Source organism: Anomalospiza imberbis, chromosome 14 (genome assembly GCF_031753505.1).
Source record: "Anomalospiza imberbis isolate Cuckoo-Finch-1a 21T00152 chromosome 14, ASM3175350v1, whole genome shotgun sequence".
Lineage (NCBI taxonomy): Eukaryota > Metazoa > Chordata > Aves > Passeriformes > Viduidae > Anomalospiza > Anomalospiza imberbis.
The window spans coordinates 17534240-17556982 of record NC_089694.1 but is presented as its reverse complement, the minus strand read 5'-3'; the positions used below and the strand labels follow the sequence as shown (position 1 = coordinate 17556982).

Below are 22743 nucleotides of genomic sequence, written 5' to 3'. Positions count from 1 at the left end.
TTTTGGTTTGCTTCTGAGTTCAGCAAACTAGCCAAGATTATGATGCAGCATAAATAATTCACTAGAATGCACATGTATCAGTACAATGCCTCTTGAAGGTCCTGTTGATTTTCTGCCCACAAAAACTGAGCACTTTCAGTTTGGAACCCAGCAGATTTTAATCTGTGGGTGCACAAGGATGTGCTGGTGGCTTAATTCCAAATGCCTGCTGACATCTGTATAAAACCATCACAAAACCAGGGAAATTATTTATTCTGTTGTTTTGCAGGAGTCTCAAGCTCTGTCACTTGGAGGTCTTATTTTACTGTTCTGTCTTTGGGTTTATTAGCAATTAGATCAGCAAAAGCAAAACTAACTCTGGGGGGAAATGCCATTATTGGATCTATTTTTAAGCACCTTTTAGAAACAGTTAATGCTGTAGACCTGCATCCCTCTGCTCTTAGCTGCAGTGTGAGTTGGATTAATCTCCTCCATTTCTTACCTATGAAAGTTATAGGAAAAATTGCTGCTGTTCACTGTATGAGTAGCAGTATTGAGAGCACTTACTCTAAAATGATTTTTTTCAGAATATTAGATTCTTTTCAGTATCCTCACAACAAAACTGGGCCCTCACATAGGAAAGCTGTGGTTTTTTCCTTCATGTAATTTTGATTAGTACTTTGTTTAAATGAAAATGTCAGATTTTGAATCTTGTTAAAGACGAAGCAGGTTTTATTGTCTTGCTTTTTTATGTATTTCAAACTGAAATAAATGAAGATGAGGGAAACTGAATAGCAGGGGCAAAGAGAGAAGAGCACAGGGTTTTGAGGGGTTCAAGTGATGTCCTTTATTGGTAGTAAGTTCCTGTCCTGCACCCCCCAGCAGTGTGACACTCCTGTCCTGCACATGCCACAGCAGAGCAGAAAGAGCAGAATTTGCTCCTCAGCCCATTCAGTCCTTGGCTTCTGTCCTACAGCAGCAACACAGATATAGTTTGAAATGTGTGGTGTTGGTTTTGGGTTTTTGTTTTTGTTTTTTTTCTGTGAACATCTTGCTTTCAAAACTTCGTTGTGTTTTAGTCAACAGATTACAACTTTTTTTTTTTTTTGTTGGCTTTGTTAATCAGAACTTTTGCACTTCACTTGGATGTGTAATGGTTTCCAATTTCTAAATAAAATTATTCTAGGTACAGTGGTTGTACAGCCTGAGCCAGTGCTGAATGAAGACAAAGATGATTTTAAAGGGCCTGAATTTAGAAGCAGAAATACCGTTAAAATGAAACCTGAAGCTCCCAAAAAGCGTGGAGGTAAATACAATTTAAAACATCTGTTGAAACGGGTTTAAATTGTTGCTTATGACCACATTTGGTACGTCTAAAAATTGTCCATATTTCTGATAAATTATCCTAAAAATACCTCCACTCTTCTGGCTTTTTGTTCAATAAGAATTTTAGCTGACAGAAATTAGCCTCCATTGCTGCCCCTGCAATGCAGCAGTGAAAGCTAAGATTAGTTCCTATTAAACTCCTTATTTTCAGTAGGTATAGGATGCTTCATTAGGTGCAGTTGCTTGGTTGCAATCAGATGTTACAGGTATTCCTTTTTTGAAGGAGTTGGAACACCATTGGTACCGGAATGTTCACTGACTGACCAGGAAAGCAACCATGTTTGATCAGGGACATTATGGGCAGATTATCCATCCGTGAGCTAAGAAAAATCCTAAGCCCTCAAACAACACAAAGACTTCTTTCTTTTGCTTTGAAATTGTGGGAAATTCCCTACCAGTGGGCCCTTCTAAGGATTACCTTTGAAAAGCTGCTGTGTCAGCTGGTTTTCCATAGCTGCTGCTAAAACTGAGAAGTTAGGCAGATTATAATACTAACAAAAATTAATTTCTCTCTTTTTTTTTTCCCAAAAGCAAAGGAGAGGAGGGAGGATTATGTATAATATAGCAAATAAGAAGGTAGATATTTTTGTTAACCCTACTGCAATATCTTAGCTCACATACCTCCAGCAGTAGCCAGGGTATTCATACAAACAGCTCTTGCGCACTCTCTTCATCCTTCCCATTGTATCATTTGAGATCCTTGCTCTCCTTTAAAGTAATTTATGGAGGGCTGCTTCTGTGGGTGAAGGGGAGGGACATGTGACTGTGTGGAAATGTGCTTGTGCATACACCTGGGCTCGTGTGGTGTCAGTGACCTTTGGAGCGTTGATGTTTTCTCTAAATTAAGAACTTCGGAAGTCGGTTCTGTTTTATTCATGCAAGATGTCCTGTTCATAAAGAATGCTTTTTATTTGTGCTTATAACAATTTTACATACGGTCCAGCAGAACTCTGCAGGGGTACAGTGTTAAAAAGATAAGACACTTGTGCTTGAGCTTTGTGGCCTGTGTCTGTATCCCCAGGGCAGTTTGTATCACCTGCCCTTCCAGCTTTTTTAATCTCCATCCCTAGGGAATTTGCAGGCCTTCCTTTGTGTATCTGGACTGGTTACTCATGTACGATGCCTGATATATATATATATATATTTGCATTTGTAGTAGGAATTGTATGTCCTGTGTGTATTAGAAACAGAGGTAGAAGCAGAACTCCTGCCTTTCTAGCATGCAAATGCTCTTACATAAGACTGTAAGAGGCATTGTGTCATTATTTTCAAGTTTTGTGTCTGCTGTGTGGTTGTATTTTTACTAATAATGAATTAGTGGTAGTTTAATTTCTTGGGCCCATCATCATTTCTAGTAGTAACATGGTTTACAAAAGTTTGCCTCATAAATTCTCTCTTTTCCTGGTGCCAGCTTGCAGGTTTGAGGAAGGAGGCCACAGTGCTTCCCCTTGGTTGTGGAAAAGAGGAAGTGGTTCAGGGCTTGGCAGGGAATATCATGTTCTCCCTGGGTTGGCTGGGCCCCTCAGTGATTCCTGCAGCAGTTTAAGGACTGTGGTGTGTGTCAGGCTGCAGAATGTGGGATTCTTTCCCAAGGAGTGTGATGGGATGGGTGTGTTCACCCGCGGTCACAGCAGCTTTGAAAGTGGGCTTTGAGCTGGTTTGGAGCTCCTGAGAGGGGCTTGCAGGTCCACAGGGTCTGCAGGACATGCAGTCAGGAATGGCTGGAGGGTGCAAACACATCCTGTATCCAGAATTCCACTGAATTAGGAGCGTGGATCAGATGTTTCACTGCCCCCTGAGCCATCTGAGGTTGTGCTCCAGCAGCAGATTGCTGGGAGCTTGTACTGTGTCTTGAGAATGTTCATTCAGTTCCTTAACATGCTGGTGTTGGAGCTTGGTTCTGATTCTGGGGTAGTGATTATTTAATTAAAAACCCAAAAATACAGAGTCTGTACTCAGATCGTAATCATGAAATTCAACTGTTTGAGTTAATTTCCCTATTGACTTAATCACTGAGCATGACAGCAAAGGACAAGTCACAGTTCAGTGATCTCTTATCAAACCTGGATCTGCTTGATCCCAAATTGGCCTTTTGGAAGTGCAGAACTTTCACCAATGATTTTCCTTTTTCTGCTTTGAAAACAAAAAGGTCTCTGAGTATTAATTAGGAGCCTGGCATGGGGTGAGCCTGCCCGGCCCAAGTTCACCCCTTCTGGAGTGAAGTGGGGCACTGGCATTAAAAAAAAGCTTTTTTAACCAAATGTAGATGCAGCAGCAGAGTGGTGCTCACACCATGGGAGCAGTCAGCAGCATGGGGAGAACATGTGGATTACAGCAAAAGTGTAGTTTCAAAAAAACCCAAAACCCACCGGCGAGAAGGGAACAAAATGTGAGAAAAGGTTTTTCAGTCACTATTACAAGGATTACTTGCATTTTCTGTTAGAGTTTTCTATGTTTTTCTTTGAGAACCTAAATCTGTTTGTGAAAGAAACGCCATAATACAAACACATATTGCAGTGATCTTTGTTGAGCAAAGATTAAATGGGGAATGTTGTCCAGAATATCAGAGCTGCTCTGAAAGAACTTTAGTGATGACTCTAATTTAGGTGTGGTTTCATGAGGTGATGAGTTAACCCACTTCTCCAAGGGAAGGAATTGTATCTTGAGTCCAACTGCAGCATCGAAATCAGGGGAAAATTCAGTCTTAAAATGGCAAGTGGTTACAGAAAGATTTCTCTGGTGCTGGGTGGTGCAGAAACAAAGGCCTATGAAAACCTGTCAGGCCAGAATATTGCAAGAAAATGCAGTAGGTATATACAGATGTCTTAAATAAGAATGAAAACAATTAATGTGTTGTTTGTAATCCTCTCCATAGAAGAAGGACTCCATGGAATTGTGAGCTGTACAGCTTGTGGGCAGCAGGTGAACCATTTTCAAAAGGATTCAATCTATAGACACCCTACACTGAAAGTGCTTATTTGTAAGGTATGTGGTAAACAGTTCTGTTTGTTTTTGTTTCAAAATGTCATATCAGTTGCTTTGGGTGGGATTTTTGTGGGATTCATTCTTGTTCATTAGTCAACAAAGTTTTCAGTCATTAGCTGTTACAATTAAGGAAACTAAAAGGAGGGGATAAAAGGCAAATATACTTATGAATTTATATTCCTTTTTTCTTATATCCCAGTTAAACTGGTGGTACTTTCTTTGTTATTTACTTCTACAGCTTTAAGGATATAATCTTAGTGAATTTTTAATGTAAAACGATCTGTCTGAAATTTCTGCCTACTCATAATGTATTTTAAGAACAGATTCAAGTCTGCATCTCCTGGTAAAGCATTCCATGTAAAGCAGCACTGAAATAAGGAGCAGAAAAGCAGCTTCAAAGCCATCTCTGTTTCTGCCAGCTTCTGGACTGTTTTAAGTTATGGCAGCTTTGCAGTGCTGGTCTAGTCCATGACCGGAGTCCTCAGCTGTGTGGCTTCCTGGTGGCTCCACACAGGCCCTGAGTTGGCAGCAGAGGGAAGAGGTGGGACAGGGCAGGAAGGAAATGTCCCTGCCTCCTGCTGTGGAGACCTCTGTTAACTTCCAAAGAGCTGCAGAGATCTCTCTTGCATATTTCTGTAGTGGTGGAGATTTTGTAATTATATTTCTAAAGATAGAGGTACAGTTCTGTGTTATAATGTACATGGTGCATTTCCCTGCTCTTCCTCCTCCTCCTCCCCAGTTCCTCAGTAGTGTTACAGACTCAGCCATGCCCATCTAGGCTGGTTCTTCTCTGCATTCTGACTTGTTTCTTTTACAAAATGTGCTTTACAAAAATCAGCTCACAAGGTGACCTTTTCCCATCTCCACTGGAGTCCCACTTTGTGTTCTTGGCCTTGCCACACCCGTGTTCCTGCAGTGTGACCAGTGACCTGGGTCATTTTTGTAACCTGGTCAGGCTGTTGGGCTCAACAGCAGCTTTTGATTGGGAGCTCTGCTACATGAATTACATCAAGGGTTGTTCCCCTTGATTTTCTCTGGTTTTATTTCATTGAACATGGCCTTATGGGAATGTGAGAAGGAGGAATGGAAGCCCCTCATCTCCAGCTCTTCCACTATTTCTGTGCCTAGTTCTGCCCTTATTTTTCTCCTGCTTAGGTAAAAGTCCCAGGCCTGAGACTGTTTCCCTTTGACTGTAAATATTCCATCAAGTGTCTAAGCATCAGATTTTACTGGGGTTTTATGTTGATTTTGGTTGTTTGGATGGTTTAGTTGAGCAGATGGGCAAGTCTGTTCCAGATAATGGGGCATCATCATTGTCAGTTCAGGTGATGAAGCCTCTTCTGCATTCTGAATTGTATTAATACCTGTTTAGAGCTACAAGTCTGGGAGAACATTCTTCAGTAACAGCTGGGAAAAAATAACACCAAACCTTCAAAATTTGGTGTCAACAATTCAGCAGCTGGAGCCATCAGTACTCCTAGCTGAGTCATTTGTATTTTTTTATTACCATTACCAAATTTTCAAATGAAGGTGCTTTGTTTGCATCTGGAAGTGGAATTCTTGGATGTTAACATCATGATAAATGCTGCACACTTTTTAATCTAAAGCCTTATTAGGCTCTAGATCTTATTAGGCTTTTAATCTAAAGCCTTATTATGGCTTCACATGGTAACATAAGGAGCATCCAGCTGAAAATTGTAATTTATGTGGGATTAATTGTGTCAGGGAGGATGTGGTGTTGATTTACTTCGGAAATAGATGGAAGAAACATTCACACTGGAGAAAAGTATTCAGCTGATGTTCTAAAATACACAAATACGCAGCTATGAAACAAAAGCCTATTTAATTTTCAAACAGACCTTGAGCCATATAAATAAGTCATGGTTTGGGACTATGGAAGATGTTTTTTAGATTTAAACAAATGTAAAAGGTTTAGAATGCTGAAGACCTTACAGCTGCTGCTTTTGCTGGCTTGCTTTTAATGTATGCTGAAATCTAAGGAATTGCTGAATCCCAGTTGAGATTTAATAAAGAATTCCTTGTCCTCTCTCTTTACAGACTTGCTACAAATATTACATGAGTGATGACATCAGTCGTGATTCAGATGGGATGGATGAACAGTGTAGGTAAGTGTGCAAAAACTGCAGTGTGTGCAAAATAGGAAAGTGTGCAAAAACTGCAGTGTGTGCAAAATGGGAAAGTGTGCAAAAACTGCAGTGTGTGCAAAAACTGCAGTGTGTGCAAAATGGGAAAGTGTGCAAAAACTGCAGTGTGTGCAAAATGGGAAAGTGTACAAAAACTGAAGTAACACCCATGGTTCTACTGGTTTGGGGATATTTTTTCTTGCAGTTGTGACATTATTGACAAGTAAAGACAAGTACATAAGAGCTGAATCAACAGTTATTTGTCAACAAGAAATACTGAACCTCAGGATTTTTTTAACTGTTTGATTGTTTTAGTAATGAACAGGAAAACATTTTTAAAGAAATATAATAACAAACACTTGTAAGATATCACATTTCTAGTTAAATAACATGCCACCTTCCTAACACCTTAAAGATGGGGATAGAATCTGACATTCTAAACTTTATGAGCCAGAGAAACACAGTTCTCCAGATGCATCTCCCACTTTTGAAATACCAAAGAGCTTCTCTGTCCTCATGTCAAATATCTAAATGTGTAATTCAGTAAAAATTGTGCAGTCTGAGGTTTCTATGAGCTTATTGTCCACCACTTTTCAGTCTTTGTGTACTGCAGTAGTAATATATTAGTTAAGACTAGAAAGACAGAAGCTTATTAATTTTGCTGTAAAATAAATCACAGATTTTCAGAAGAAACAGGAAAAATAAGTTTTAATTAATTTTTTTCTCTTCTTTAAAGAAATCAGTGCTGAAATTCTGTTTAAAAATTACTGACCATTTCAGCTTTGTGAGCTGTTAATATAAAACATGAATTTTCTGACTTTGCAGTTCTCCACTGAGCTTTTCAGACATGCTCTCACTAACGGTTTCAACTAACAGATACCTGTTCATCACCTGAAATTTTAAATTTATGAACTTAATAATATATCACCTTGTTGGCGTGGAGACAAAACTCTTACCTTTCTCAATTTCATTGCAGGTGGTGTGCTGAAGGTGGAAATTTGATTTGCTGTGACTTTTGCCATAACGCCTTCTGTAAAAAGTGCATTTTGCGCAACCTGGGCCGAAAGGAGCTCTCGACTATCCTGGATGAAAATAACCAGTGGCACTGCTATATTTGCCACCCAGAGCCTTTGTTGGACTTGGTCACTGCATGTGACAGTGTCTTTGAAAATTTAGAACAGTTACTTCAACAAAACAAAAAAAAGATGAAAGTTGAAAATGAAAAAAGTAAAATATATGACCACACAGTAAAGTTTTCTCCAAAGAGAAATAATGCAAATTGTAATGGGGAAGAAAAAAAAATAGATAATTCATATTCAGGTTCACTAACATACTCTTATAAAGCACTAATGGTGCCAAAAGACTTGCTTAAGAAAACAAAAAAACTGATTGAAACTACAACAAATCTGAATTCTAGCTTTGTAAGCTTTCTGAAAAATGTTGCAGAAAATGTAGAAATAAGCCCAGCTGTGCAACTGTGCCAGCTGAAAGCTTTTAAATCTGTGCTGAGTGACATGAAAAAAGCTCATCTGTCACTAGAAGAAGGCCTGAACCTGGAGATTCAAGCATTGAATGTTAAAATCAAAGATAAAAATACCAAAGAGGAAAAAACCGAGGTTAGGTCAGAAAAAAATGAGTTGAAAAAAGATGAAGGAAAGAAACATGTGGCATTGCAAGAGGATGACGCCACACAGACACGGAAAAAAGTCGTGTCGGAGCAGCCTGACAATGAGCCCATGGATCAAAGTGTTCCCTCAGTGGAACAGACCGATAACAAGGCAGCTCCTGGGGAAGAGAAAAAGTCTGGCAGAAATGAAGAACCGCAGTATGAGCCCAACAGTACAGAGGCTTTAGACATGGATATTGTGTCCATCCCTTCATCCGTTCCTGAAGATATTTTTGAGACTCTGGAATCTGCTATGGAGATTCAGATGCCGTCAGATGAGCAGGACAGTGGAAACACAGCAGCAGATCATGAGGCTCCAAATTCAAATACAAAAGTGAATACTCCTGTGAAAGATACCAAAGGTGGTACCAAGTTAAAATCGTCGGCTAAAGGAACAAAAGAACTGATTGTAAAATTGACTCCAGTTTCTCTTTCAGAATCCACCATTAAAGCTGACGATCAAGACAACAGCCTAGAAAAGGAGAGCAAAGACGTTGATGCATCTAAAGACGTTGATGGATCTAAAGATGTTGATGCATCTAAAGACACTGATCCATCTCAGCCTAGGGCAGCAGATTCTGATTCTGGAAAACAAAACCACAGTGTTGGCAGCGAGCCCTCCATGGAGAACGACGCTGTGCCCGTGGAGGACTCGGATCTCCGGAGGTCGCCGCGTGTCAAGACCACCCCGCTGAGGCGTCCTACGGACATCAGCCCCCTGACATCCAACACAGAAGAGGACAGCAATGACACGAGCAATGAAAAACAGAAGAGGAAACCATCCAAGCAAACCAGGAGGAAAAACGATAAAAGAAATACTTCTGACAGCGCTGCTGATGGTCCCAGTCCTAGCAAACTTTCCAAATCCAAAAAGCCATATGACTTAGATCACAGCTCAGACTCCGATGAGGTGCCAGCTGTCCTTAAAGAAGCAGGGATGATGAGTCGCAGCTCCTCAGACAGTGAGAGCAACAGTGAAGCACCAGCAAAGAATCAGAAGACTTCGGATTTTCAAAAGAGTCAACCAGTAAAGGATGAAAATGGGAAACGAAAAAGGAAGAGTTCCAGTTCCGGTTCAGATTTAGATGCTAAAAGAGGCAAATCACCTAAAAATGCTGCTGCCGCTAAAAAGAAACGACAAAACTACTCTGATTCTTCAAACTATGATTCTGAGTTGGAAAAAGAGATACAAATGTTGAGTAAAATTGAGGCTGCAAAGAAATCAAAGAAAAAATTCTCAAGAAAAGATGATAGTTATGATTCTTCTGAAGAAGAGCAGAGGAAAAAAGTAAGCAGTAAGAGAAAGGTAAACCTGAAGAAGAAGAGAGATAAATCTTCTGAAGATGATGATGCTGAGAAGTCTCCTGCAGAGAAGGAAATTAATCAGTCTGCTAAAGATAAAAAAACGGGTAAGAGGTCAGCTGCTAAGGACAAGATAAGCAGAGACTCAAAAGAAAAATCTGCAAAGGGAAAGTGTGATGAGTCATCTGATGCTGAGAAGTCTTCACTGGAAAAAGAGGAGAGTCCTGAAGTTAAGAAGAAGGATTTGAAAAAGAAAAAGGCACAGGATGATTCTTCTTCTGAGAGTACTGAGAAATCTGCAAAGAAAGAGCACAAGTTGGAGTCTTCAAAAGACAGACTCAAGAACAAAAAAGGATCAGAAAGCAAAGCAAAGACTGAAAAATTGAAAAAGAAAGGTTTCAAGAAAGAACAAGATGATTCCTCTTCTGATCTTGATAAGTCATCTCCAGAGAAAGGAAGTAGCAATTCTTCTGAAAATGACAAAATTAAAAAGGAACCCGTGTTTACAGAAAAGAGAAAATTGAGAGAGAGAGTAGCTAAAAGAGTACACATGGATTTATCCTCTGATACTGAGAAATCTCCCCAAAAAGAGGAGAGTTCTGATGATGATGCCATGCGGCATAAAAAACGAACTGAAACGAAAGAAAAGAAGAAAATAAGCCACAAAAAGAAGATTTCCAAGAAAGAACAGAATGACTCATCCTCTTCTGATGAGGAGTCTTATGAAGACACTAAGAAAAAGGTTAAAAGAGGATCAGTAAAAGAAAGTAAAAAGAGCAACTTAAAAAAGAAAATGGCAAAAAAGAAGGTGGTTGTCACTTCCTCTTCCCCGTCTGACAAGGAAGAAAATGATGATCAGAATTCCACAGGCGATGGAAGCAGCGACGAGCAGAAGATCAGGCCCGTGACCGAAAGCTTGATGCTCTCTGCTGATGCAGGATTTTGTCAGTCATCAGGTGTGCAAAATTTCTTAATTTGGGTGACATTCAATGATCTAGAAGCAAAAAACACTCATCAGTTGGTAATTATGCATTTAAATGTTTGCAGCCTGGCAGGTTTTCTGATACGGATTTGGAAGCGCACGTTGTAAAGTTCCCTTCCAGCCAAACTATCCTGTGGCTGTGAGATTCCACAATTTCAGTTTGTGCAGCTTGTGTCTTGAAAAAAATGATCTCACTGTAAATGGAGGTGCTTTGGAAGCTCCAGGCAGTATTTACAACAGGTACTGCCTTGCAGTCCAGCTTTCCAACGCCTGGCCCTTGCCTCGCCTGCCCTGGGACTACGTAGCAGAAGCTGGTTGGAAGGAGTAGATAATGTGAACTCAAATTTATCACCTCCTGTCCGTGCACTGGAGGTGATGCTGGAGACCTGTGGTATTGTAATACACATTTGAAAATCAAGTAGATGATTTTTATGTCTCACAAGAGCCACGTAGGCTTAGAACAGCTACTTAGAAATCTGCCACTGTTTTCATACGTTGTGTCTGTGCAGATAATACTGGCACTTACGGGGCTTTTCAGGAAGTGCTGCGTTATCAGTGTTTTCCCTAGTGATGTCACTGCTGGGGGAGATTGCAGATAATTCATGGTTTGCATAGTAATGAATTGTTTTTTTGCATGTGGTCGCTGCCACAGCCGTTAAAACTCTCCTATAGACAGATAACTGATGGCATTCAGTGACAGTTTTCAGCACCACTGGGCCATCAGTGAAAAATGCCTTAAAATGGAATTGCTCATGTACAGTTCATGGACTTGGCATTGAAGTGGCCCAAGAGGAGAAAGGTGGTTTTAATATATCAGAAGGTGTCTGAGGCATTGGGAGCTGTTTCGTTTGCAGGTCACAATGGAAAGATTGGGTCATTATTTGAGAGATGGATAGCAGGTTACAAACTGAACAAGATTGTGGTGTGGCATGATTGACAGGAGAGACAAGTGGCTTGGTTTAGACTGGAGACAGAATGCCAAAAATGGGGTGTCTGAATTTCTGTCTGCGAATCACCTCACAGGCAGTTTTAGGGGGGGCTGAGCTGGATGTGTGCCCAAAGGATGAGAGGCAGTGGATACAGCATTTATCAAGGAAAACTGGTACAGATACTGGAAGTATTCTTACACTGAGCATGGTGAAAGCTTGGAACTGGTTGCCCTCTTGAACTTCAGAATCTTTGTCCTTGGAAATGCTCAAAACTTGACTGGCCAAGACCCTGAGGTAACTGACCTGACTTTGGAGTTAGCTTTGCTTTGAGGATGGAGTTGGAGTAGAGCATGTCCAGATGTCTCTTTCCACTTTAGCTATCATTTGATTCTGTGAAATTCTGCCTATGTTAGTGTATTTCCAGAGGAGAAGAATGTGGCCTTTGTCTGCAGTTTGCTTTTGGTTTAATAGGTGAATTAATAAAATAGTCTGTTCTGTGTCCGAATAAGCTGTGTATTGTAGATTGATCATCGAATGGGACTCAGGATCTGGTTTAGCCAACAGGCTACTTTTATTTATCTACATGAGGGACTTTCTGTGATCACCTTGGAGTGTGCCCCTTACAGCCTAGTTGTAGTCCAGTGCTCCAGTCCCCACAGATATAAAATAAACAGAAATTATCAACGAGGGGATCTCAGCTCATTAGGATTGTGAGGTTTCTTTCCCTTAATTTCACTACCTAGCAGATTTGTCTGACTTGCATGCAAGATGAAAAAGAGAGAAAAGGAAGGAGAGAGGTCTGGGAATGTGTTAGAAACAAATCAAATTCCTCAGTCCAGCCAGGAGAGTGCAGAGGAGCTCCAGGGCAGGACTCACACTGTGCTGTTGCTTCTCTGTCACGTGTCCTACACTGTTGGTCTTGATATCCTTTGTACATGAGACAGTGCCACGTAGTGCAGCTGAGTTTGGATATTTGCAGTAAGGACAGCACATGGGATTCTCAAAATACAGCTCTTTACACACACTCATAGTGTGAAAGCAAAAATAGGAAGGGTTGATGTTCTCCAGTACTTCCCTCCTGGCAGCAGGGCAACCCACGGGCTTGGGAAGCAGTTCTGTCCTGTATTTGTTTGTGCCTTCTTTTCAGTTTGCACAAACTCACTCGTGGAGCTTCTGACAGAGCAAATAACTTCTTAGGGAACTTATTTTTGGTTCTTGAGTAGAGCATTTAGTCTCTTACATTTTGGTGTAAAATCCCAGATTCGCAGTATGTAATCAGGAACGAGTTACAAGTTGTGTGTCGTAGCGAGCAAAACTGAAGAAACTAGATTTATTTTTATTTGTCAAGACAGGTAAGTGGTAGAAAAGTGGTATCACCAAGCTGTTTTTAAATGGGGATTGTTGATGGAGATGCAGTTCATGTGTTGTGTTGTTTATTGTACTGTCATGTGTAATTTATTGTTGTATTTACACGTATTAAGTGTTTTCTGTTGGGCTTTTTTTCAGGAGATGAGGGAGATGCTCTATCAAGGACTATCCCAATGGAGGAGGATGAAGATGATGATGATGACGACCCTGAGAATAGGTATGATACCCTCCATAAGGACTTAAAAACGATTAGAACACAGCCTAGGTGTGGGTACAAGCCGGCGCAACGGAGGAGCAAGCAGGTGGTAAAAAGCACGGCTGCCTGCTTGGTAAAGACTCGCTCACGGGCCTCCTGCAAGTGTGAACGCGGGGCCAGCAAGCAGAGGCCCAGAGCCAGGAATGCAAAACAAATGTTTAGAAGTGGTAGCTGACACACTTGGCTAGGGGGAGTTCCAAAAGCACTGCAGCACTGTCCCACTGGGGTTCTGGGTGCACGTGGGAGGTGGGTGACAAGGATCTTACAGGCAGGTCAAAAGCTGCTGTGCTAAATGTGAATTTCAGCTAGTTGTGGGGAGTAGAAGGGGACAGTTTGCATCTGTGCAGTATGCAGTGCTGCAATATTTTCAGAATGAATTTGGTTATTACTGTTGCTTAATATGCTTTTTTAATTGAAACGCCTTTTCTCAATAAAGAGAAAGCACAAATGTGGGGACAACCATATTAGGTATTTTTCAGCTGTTAATTCAACTGAGTTTTAATCCACTAAAAAGTACCTGAAGTGACTAATGTGAGATAAGGCCATGATTCTACAAGCACTGTGCATAGGCTCAATTGGTATCAAAGAGACTAATGATATATTTTAAGTCTTTGCATAGATATTTTCAGAATTGTGGCTTATATGTATTGCTTCAGTTTGAAATTCAATAAAAAATAATTACTGTAAGATACAGTTAGCTAAGACGTGTCATATTTTACCAGTACCATTGTAGCTATCAAAATCAGCCTGCCTAGAAATGTAAAAGCTTCATTTCCTAAATGCACAACATGAAGTGTCACTCAACTCCGAGCCACAGGTTCTTTTTGGAAGTTACTGTAGTTAGACTGAAGAGCTGCTCAACAAATTTTTATACAGTGTTTCAGAAACTGATTTTTTTTTTGTTGTTTTGGCCATATAGCATGTGTGGGACCAGTTGCTGGTGGAGTTTTTTTCTGCTTCTGAGCCTTACTAGTTTAGAATATGGAATCCTTGTTTCACAGAGTTGTATGTTTTGATATGTGGCTGAAGTAAATTTGAAAAACACTGTCTTATATCCTTTACGGACCTCAGTTTGGCATCAAAATGCTGCTGCTGAATTAGTTCTTGTGTGTTTTCAGTCATCAAATTTAACCCAGTAATTCAGCTCTTTAAAGAAAGATGCTTTGTAGGGACTTGACAGCACAGGGTCATAAGCAGAACATGTAAACGTTGGTATAACAAGATTTTTTAAAATCACGCTTTAATTTCAGTCCTGTTTTAATTTTTTTTTTTTTTTTTGGTGAGTTTCTGTTTGATAACTAAACCAATACACCTTTGTCAGGAGTTCAGTATTCACTGCACAAACGTTTCTGACAGAACTCAGTCGTGATTTAGAGTATTGGGAAATAAATGAACCTAATTGATAACAAACAGTAATATAAATTTGGGCTTTAAAAATCAGTTTCTGTACTTTGTTTTGAAGCTGCCTCTTTGTTAAGTTTTTATTTAGGGCACCTTTTGAACATCTATTCATGACATGGGGAGGTATTTTGTCAATAAACAGTGTTGTCAACCTTCAGACATGTTAACTGGTAATGCAGTCTGACTTTACCTTCATCATGTGTTGTACTTGGCACCAAAATCAGAGCTAAAAATTGTAAAAAGATGGAACAAATTTCAAGAAATTAAAAACTTGTTCTTCTGTTTACTCAACACAAAGTGTTTAAATAGTTTACCTACTGATTCAGAGAAGTTGCCTATTTTCTTCCAGGCCAAAGAGGGTACCTGGTACCTGCTGGGTGTTTGTAGTGTGGGAACTCTCCTGTTTGCAAGTCTCTAGTTTAGATGTTCTGTTATTTGCATACCTGGGGATGTGCATGACATGAATATTAATAGCCTTGAAATCATCTTTTTTGCCAAAATGCAATATCCAAGTGGGTCATACTATGCTATACAGTGCTGTATGCTTTCATCTTCTGTTGTGTAACTATTATTGGTCCTTCTGATCTTTTAAATGGTACTGTTTGATATGTTTGCAGTAGTTCTGTTTATTAAGAAGTTAATAGTGTATTAAATGCAGAATGCCTTTAAGTATTTGATGGTTACAATAAATTTTTGTAAAACGTTTTTCTTGTCCAAGCATTTAATTTAATCCAACTCTGACAGCTTGAAAATCAGCCTCTTCCAACAAAAACAGCACAGTATTTAGAACAAGGTGTTTGGCAGTTTTCACTCATTTTTTTAGACATGACATTTCATCCAAATAATAATGTCTTAAAATATATTTTAAAGGGTTCTGAATTCTCTGGTAGTGTCCTGAAGGCCAATTTAAACCAGTAGTGCTCTAGCTGGAATTCTGGTGGCTTTTATTAGCCACATCCCACCATCTTCCACCACCCAAGGGCTTGTATTGGGCAACCTTATTTCTACATATAATTAGTAGGTATTTATGAACACTGAGTGTGAGTTGATGTAATCTAATTGGTAATAAAACATCAAAATTGTGAACTCAGATTTAAAATCGTGGCTTTTTAAGAAAAAAGATTTTTACCGTGGTAGCATTGTCTCACCAAGATTTTGAACAATCTCGTTGTATTGGCACTGCAAAATTCTTGAACAAGAATGGTGCAAATTTCCATGGGGGCTTAACTCCACATCATGAGAGGCTGCACCTGCTGTTCCAGTTCTGCTGCAAAGTCTGAAGGAGCTTTTAAAGTAGTCCTGCAGTGTAACCAAGCAACCCCTGGGTTATTTCCAGTCTGTCTCTTGTGAAAACTCTTTTCTTTTAGCACAATTTAAAAATCCATAGTAATCAATTCATTGTTTAGAAATGTATTCTGCTGGGGTTGTTCTTACAAAGGGGAAATATCTTTAAATGCCAGTTGATACAAAATTGTGCATATGTGCTATTATTTTATTCTAGAGTTGGTTTAGTGTGTCCTGGTTGAGGTTGCAGCCCCATTCTGTGAGGCACTGGATAAATGTGTGTTGGGAGAGTGCTCTTCATACAAATGTCACCATAAGTTTAGATAAGATGGAGTGGGGCAACATGACATGCTCAAGGTCACAGCAGATCAGTGCAGGGATTTTTTAATATTATTTTAATTTTACTTTATTTTTTTACTACCTGAAACTGTGTGCTGGAGGTCATTTGTCTCTCTGTGCCTCTTAATTAAATCCTTTGCTGGTGCTCAACGGTTACATCTGAATGGCCAAGAATCTTTGATGTCATTGACCTGAGTAAATATTACAGTCCATTTTGATTTCCATGGTTTTCTCTGGAAGGATATGAGGGAGGGAATTTTCACACTATCATAGATTGTTTTTTGCTGCTATTAATGCAAATACTAAAATTTTAAAGCTACCATGTGAAGTTTCTTAGCTGAGAAACCTGGTGACTTTAAGTGGGTTTTATCATAAAATAGAAATATGATGTGTTATCCTGGTCAACATCTATTGTGGTTTAATTTAAACCCAGCTTCCAGAGTCCTGTACTCAATTTATAATAATTCATGTAAACCATTTGTTACATCAGTCATTTGTCAACATGCATTTACAAGGCCTAATCTCTTTGGGTCTAATGTTGCTTACACTTATCATTCCTATCAGATATGTAGTTAATTAAAAATGGGCATATTTTAAATCCTGAACATCTTAATAATGTCTCACTTTTTTTGCCTAAATACATACCAGTAAATGCATTGAAGAAAATGCAGCTTTTCTCACTAACAAACAGTTCCATCTCAATTTGGTTGCAAGTGGTTAAGTCTTTATTCTAGACAAAAAATCAGGACTTATTTTCCATCATAGCAAAAGCTTCTTAATCAATATTATTATAAATAATTAGAAACAAATCAGTTTGCCCAATCTGGTTGTTGGTTATGCTGCTGATTAATAGGAAAATTGGAGCATCTTCTCTTGATGGATGGTAGATCTTGTGCATGGTCTTTTTAGGTGTTAGATACATTTGCTGTTTCCTGTAGCTCTTAGAAAAATAGATACTTCATTAAAGAACAGATTAAATGGAAGGGCTTGTTTTGCTAAGAACCAAAGTCAGCCTTTTAAAGGTGACTTGTATAGAGGTAAGTATTGCATCCACGAGCTGTGTTAACTTTGCTCATGCATTTGCCAAAATACGTCAAAGGCAAGACTTTCAGGATTCAATTTCAGTTTCTTTTCAGATCTTTTAGTTTTTTCTCTTCCAAAACTCTGGGTTTTTATTCAGCAAGAAGAGTAGCCAGACCACTGCTCTCTGCATTTTCTGGAGTAGGAGTCAAGGTTAATAATTTATGTTAAAAGCTGTTAAAGGGAATCCAACCTGTGACATTTCAAGCAGTTTCATTTTGAAGAAAAAATTCTGACCATTAAGAGATGGAAGAAATATAGTCTGAGTTTCTTATATGAGGAGCTGTTTATTTCTGTTGCTGTTACGTGTGGTGTGCTGACTTTTAAAAAAAATCAATAATCAACCAAACCTTGAATCCCTTTTCCAAATATCCTCTGGGATGACCTAATGCAAAAAGCAATTGGAAGAGGATGTTACTTATCTGTGGACTTTAGTAAGTTTTCTTTGGGTTCATGCTGCAATGTCTTGATAGATGTGGAATTAAAGTTCTCCAAGGGTACTGCTTGGTAAAGTTTTAATCAGCTTTTTCTTCTCAAGAGAGAGGGGGAGGGTATGTTTCGGATGCTGATGGATGGTCTGACTCGCTGAACAATTTGAAATGTTTATTAAACTATTTTGCTTCCATCTTTTAATAACTGAATATAAATTAGTGTGAGAGTGTTTTTAAAAACTACACTATTGCTTAAAAATTAGAAAATACTGTGTGGAGTGTCAGGAAAGATAGCTTGGGAAGAGTCCCTTTGAAAAATAATTATGTCTTAGGGACACATTGCAGGCTGGAAAATGAAATACTGATTGTTAAAAGCCTGTTTTATAGTGCTCCATACAAGCAACAATTGAGTTTTCTGTTGTACAGGAAGTTTTGCTTGAGAGATCCCTGTTCTTTTGCCATTCCCAAGTGGAGGCTGGATTGTGGCTCAGGTCCATGGCTTTTGAGCTGTTTTGACTGGTGTGAGAGCTTTCCCATCCTGAACTATGTACACACAGCACGCATGAATTCTCCCAAAATGCAAGACAGATGAGGTTCCACCTAGAAAACATATATTTCATTTAAAATGGATGAATGAAAACTGCAGTATACCTGATATTTATATAAGGAAAGCCTGGTTTATTTTCTCCCCTGGAAGTATAAGTACTCTAAGTCCACTATTTTCCTGTGCTTTTTACATACCTGCCTTGGATAGACTCAGAAGATTTTTCTGTTGCAAGTGCATATAAAAAAATAATTTTTCATAGTCTTGTACATTAGCTGGAACCTTGTTCTGCAGTGAAACCAGGGGAAGCTGAGTGGACAGTTTGTGGAGCAGGAAATAAGATGATGATTTTTATCTGAAATTCAGGTCCTGTAGTGTTGGTCAGACTTTTTGGGAAAAAACACAGAAGGATTTTTGCAAGAGCTGCTGTAAGGGAAGTGCTTGTGGTTAGTTAGTTATCCAGATAGACCATGAATAAAATGACATCTCTAAGTCTGTACATATTATAACCATTTCAAGTCTGCTGTAAAGCAGGAAACTTCTTTTTAAGAAGCTTTATACAAACCTGCTTTCTAAAAGCAAGTCAACACATTACATTTAATGTGAGATTTTTGCTGATAGATCCTGTCTTGCCACAATGACTTCTCATCACGTGTCTTTTTTTTTTTGTTCAGCTTTCAGCCCTTTTTTTGAAGTTCTGAATGGTGTAGGATTACACTTGTCGTTCGTAGATTTACTTGAACAATGGAATAAATAGTGTTTTCTGTTTTACTTCAAAGAATTGCCAAGAAAATGCTTTTAGAAGAAATCAAAGCCAATCTTTCCTCTGATGAGGATACGTCTTCAGATGAGCAGCCCGAGGAAGAAAAAAAGAAACCTGCAAAGCAAACTGAAAACACAGGAGATGATGGTAAGCACCAAAAAGCACCTGGGAAAAAGTGGTGCTGTGGCACCTGTCATGATTTCTAAGGGTCACTTGGGAAAATTATGATTGTTAAAGTTTTCAGCAAAAAATATTACTGATTTTGATATGTAATTGCCACATAGAGGCCAATGTATGTGGTCATGAGGATTATCATCTCTCTTAGTCTTCTGCATGTTTATTTTTTTTGCTGTAGTCTGGGTTTTGTAAGCAATTAAAAGTCCTAGGGGTTTCTGAGGGATTATTACCTATACACAACAGTAAGTGCTGCAAGTGCCCAGGAGAGATTTGGTTAACACAGCCATTGGAACAGGCATTCCAGGCATTCAGGCAGTGGGAAATACTAAACATTGGAGGAAACTGGTATGTTGTTGCTTGTAATTCCCTGGAAAAGCACAGGATTTAGCCTAAATTAATTCAGATTTTAATTCTTGTAAGATAAGAAAGTGACTGGTATGCATGTGGAACTGACTCTTTTGTGTGACAGGAGAGAAGGAAAAGGAAGACAAGAAGTCTGAAAAGGAAGAAGCTAATTCTGAGTCAGATTCAGAGGAGGAAGAAACATCCAAGAAGCCCAGATACAGACACAGACTGCTGAGGCAGAAGCTCACCGTGAGTGATGGGGAGTCTGGAGAAGAAAAGAAGGTGGTGAAACCAAAAGACAAAAAAGAAGGGGGGAAGCGCAGAAATAGAAGAAAAGGTACATAATCCACATCCTGTTTTTGGTCATAAAAAGTACTTCTGTAAAATAAATCCAGAGCTTGTCAGAATGGAGATCTCAACCTTTGTGGTTTTAAAATCCCTGTATAAACTTCCTTGTGTATGAAATCTAGCATTCCCTTAGCTTTGTTTGATAAATAGTTTTATGTGAAATGTCAAATACGAGTGCAGCTCTCTCCACGTGCTGTATCCTCTGAATTGGATTAATCCAATATCCATCCAGCCACAAGGCCAGGATGTCTGAATTTGGGAAAATCAGTCTTGTCCTTCATGCAGTTTCTCTCTTGGAGCCGCAGTGGTGCCTGAGCAGTGTGTCCCTGCTGGAATTGCAGTGGAGCAGGCTGGAGCTGAGCAGCAGATGGCACTGTGAGATGAGCCCGGGCTGGGCTTTCATTGTTGCAGGCAGGAACAAAGAACCTGTAGGTGTTTCCTGGCCAGGAAAGGTGCACTGGCCTTCCCTGATCTGTGTTGCACTAATGCCAGCCAGCTTTTGTGGTCTTCCGCAGAATAAAAGATGCAATGTGGTTTGTTTAGCATTTTCCTCTGTGAAAACTCTCGTTTTTATCTGTTTGCATATTCATGTTTTTCCTCCCTTATCGGATTAAAACTCTCCCTTACAGCATTTCATGCAGGAGGAATAACTGTAAATTACCTATGAATCAATGTGCCAGTAAGAGGCAGCTTAGGGTTCTTCAGTGCAAGCCTTTGAAGTTGACTGCCCTCAAACAGAACAATAGATTTGACTTCAGTTTGCCCTTTTTAGCCCTATGGTATTAATGGTACCATTTCCCATGTATGTAGAACAACTCATGTTTTAAGCCTTGCCATTCATAAAACAATTGAACTTTCCGCTGTGTTGAAGGTCAGGCTGAAATTAAAGGTGTTAAATACCACGCTGGTGTCTTCATTACCTAAAATGCCAGTGCTAGCTCCTCAAAGTGGTTAGGAGAGTCTTGCTAATGCTGCTCCTTTAGGTGTATTTTTAATTGCTTTTTCAGGCAGTTTTGAGCCTGCATTACCTGAAGAAATGCCAAGCCATAAATGTAGTGATGCAATTTTCTATTTTGTGTGTAAATAAGGGTCCTTTTCTCAAAGTATGGTTAGGAAATGACATGTGAAGCATTTGAAACAAAAGCTTCTGTTTAACTAAAAACCACCTTTTGTTTTCTGAAGTTCCCTACTGTTCCCCACACTTTTGCATCATTTAATGCTCTCTTCCATTTGCTCCTGAAATAAATATAGATGTTCATGCATAAGGACCTCAAGGCTTGTGGCACAATAAGCCACCCAGCAGCACTCAGCTAATGCTCAAATTTTAACCTTTTCTTCTCTGTGCCCCTTTTGTCCCTCTTGCTTCTTACACATGTGGGTCCCATATTGTCTGAAATGAGCCCTGGCAGTGCTAGCTCCTCTGAAGCAGTTTGTTGTGCAGTGAGGAGCTGCTGGCTTTGCAGTGATACTCACCATGAAATAAATGCTGCTTTCTTTTCCAAGTGAGCAGTGATGACTCCAATGACTCTGAGTTCCACGAGTCTGCAGTGAGTGAGGAGGTCAGTGAGTCTGAGGATGACCAACGGCCAAGGACAAGGTATGAACAAAACTGAGCTGTGCTTACCCTGTGTTTATTTTGGGTTTTAACAGTGCAGTTTATGCAGGGAGATGGTAAAAGGTAAACCACTTTGGAGCAGTTCTTAAAACCCTTGATGATATTTGTCTGTAGGAATTATAGAACATTCATTTATTTTGCAACAAATGTGGGGATTTTGAATTTGTACCACAGCAGAGGGGATACACAACAATTTGATGAGCCAGTACAAAAAAAAAATCAACAAAAAATGGACATTTTAATGCCAAATACATCACTGTCAACTGGTGGATTGCAGTATAAAAGTAATGCTTTATAGTTCTGAGATTCTGTAGGGTTTTCTCATTGCTCTGTGTGTCCAGTGGGCTGAGCAGGAAGGAATTTAGAAGTCATCCCTAACTGCACAAAAAGAGTGCATATGTTATTAATGAATGATATAGTACTCTTTTACCATTATTTTTCAGTGGGGCAGAGGATTATTATGGTTAATCAGTAATATTGCCTTTTTGCTTTTTTAATAGATCTGCCAAAAAAGCTGAGGCAGAGGAAAACCAGCGCAGCTACAAACAGAAAAAGAAACGGAGGAGGATAAAGGTTCAAGAGGATTCATCGAGTGAAAATGAGAATAAGGTGCTGTATCATGTTTTGAAATAATAAATAAGGAGTTCCTGTCTCTTCTGCCAGCTGCTCAGGGTATCTCAAACACCTCTGCACAAAGCACAGTGAAAAATTAAAACTTTTCTCAATGTCAATTCAGGCAAAAATTTGTAAAATGTCGCCATTGTGGAGGTAAAGCATTATGTTTGAACTAAAACTTTTCCTGTCTATATCTTGATAAAAATGCATGATATTGCAGTAAATGGAATTTTTCATCTAAATGTTGATGAGACAAATTGTAAATTAAGGCTTTGGTAGTGTTGGGGATTCTTTTCCTGTGTGGTGTAAGTAGGGGCTGATCTGATTTAGCACCAGTATAAAAGGAAAAAAAGTGCTTTATTAATAATCATTAGCTACTATCAAATGATAACAATGCCTTCAGCACTGCCTTTGCACAGCTGGGCTTATCTTTGATATCTCAGAATACATTACAGTTAAGGTGGCACTTCTTTTGTCAGACTTCTAAAAAAGGCATTTTTTTTCTTATTAGCTGAACTTCACCTGTGTGTGCAAGAATTTCTGGAAGCTTGTCTAAGAAAGAAGGGTTTGATGGTCTGTGCCATAATTTTCTTGCTAATGTGTATTTCACTTAATTTCTAATAGAGTAACTCTGAGAATGAGGACAATGATGACTCAAAATCTCCTGGAAAAGGCAGAAAGAAGATCAGGAAAATTATTAAAGATGATAAGCTAAGAACAGAAACACAAAATGCACTTAAAGAAGAAGAAGAAAGAAGAAAACGTATAGCAGAGAGAGAACGAGAGAGAGAGAAATTGAGAGAG

The 22743-nt window shown here is 39.2% G+C and overlaps 1 protein-coding gene across 2 annotated transcripts in view; it reads left to right on the top strand.

Moving 5' to 3' along the window:
* The window catches only part of ATRX (ATRX chromatin remodeler), a 66165-nt gene that overhangs the window by 16814 nt on the left and 26608 nt on the right, over window positions 1-22743 (top strand). Inside the window, exons 6-15 of one of the 2 annotated variants that reach the window (XM_068205197.1) lie at window positions 1166-1285; window positions 4241-4350; window positions 6409-6476; window positions 7471-10418; window positions 12880-12958; window positions 18856-18986; window positions 19486-19698; window positions 21213-21306; window positions 21825-21933; window positions 22564-22743. In XM_068205197.1, coding sequence (XP_068061298.1) covers window positions 1166-1285; window positions 4241-4350; window positions 6409-6476; window positions 7471-10418; window positions 12880-12958; window positions 18856-18986; window positions 19486-19698; window positions 21213-21306; window positions 21825-21933; window positions 22564-22743 — 4052 coding nt within the window. The remainder of the gene's footprint in view (window positions 1-1165; window positions 1286-4240; window positions 4351-6408; window positions 6477-7470; window positions 10419-12879; window positions 12959-18855; window positions 18987-19485; window positions 19699-21212; window positions 21307-21824; window positions 21934-22563) is intronic. The other variant, XM_068205198.1, reaches the window with a different exon arrangement.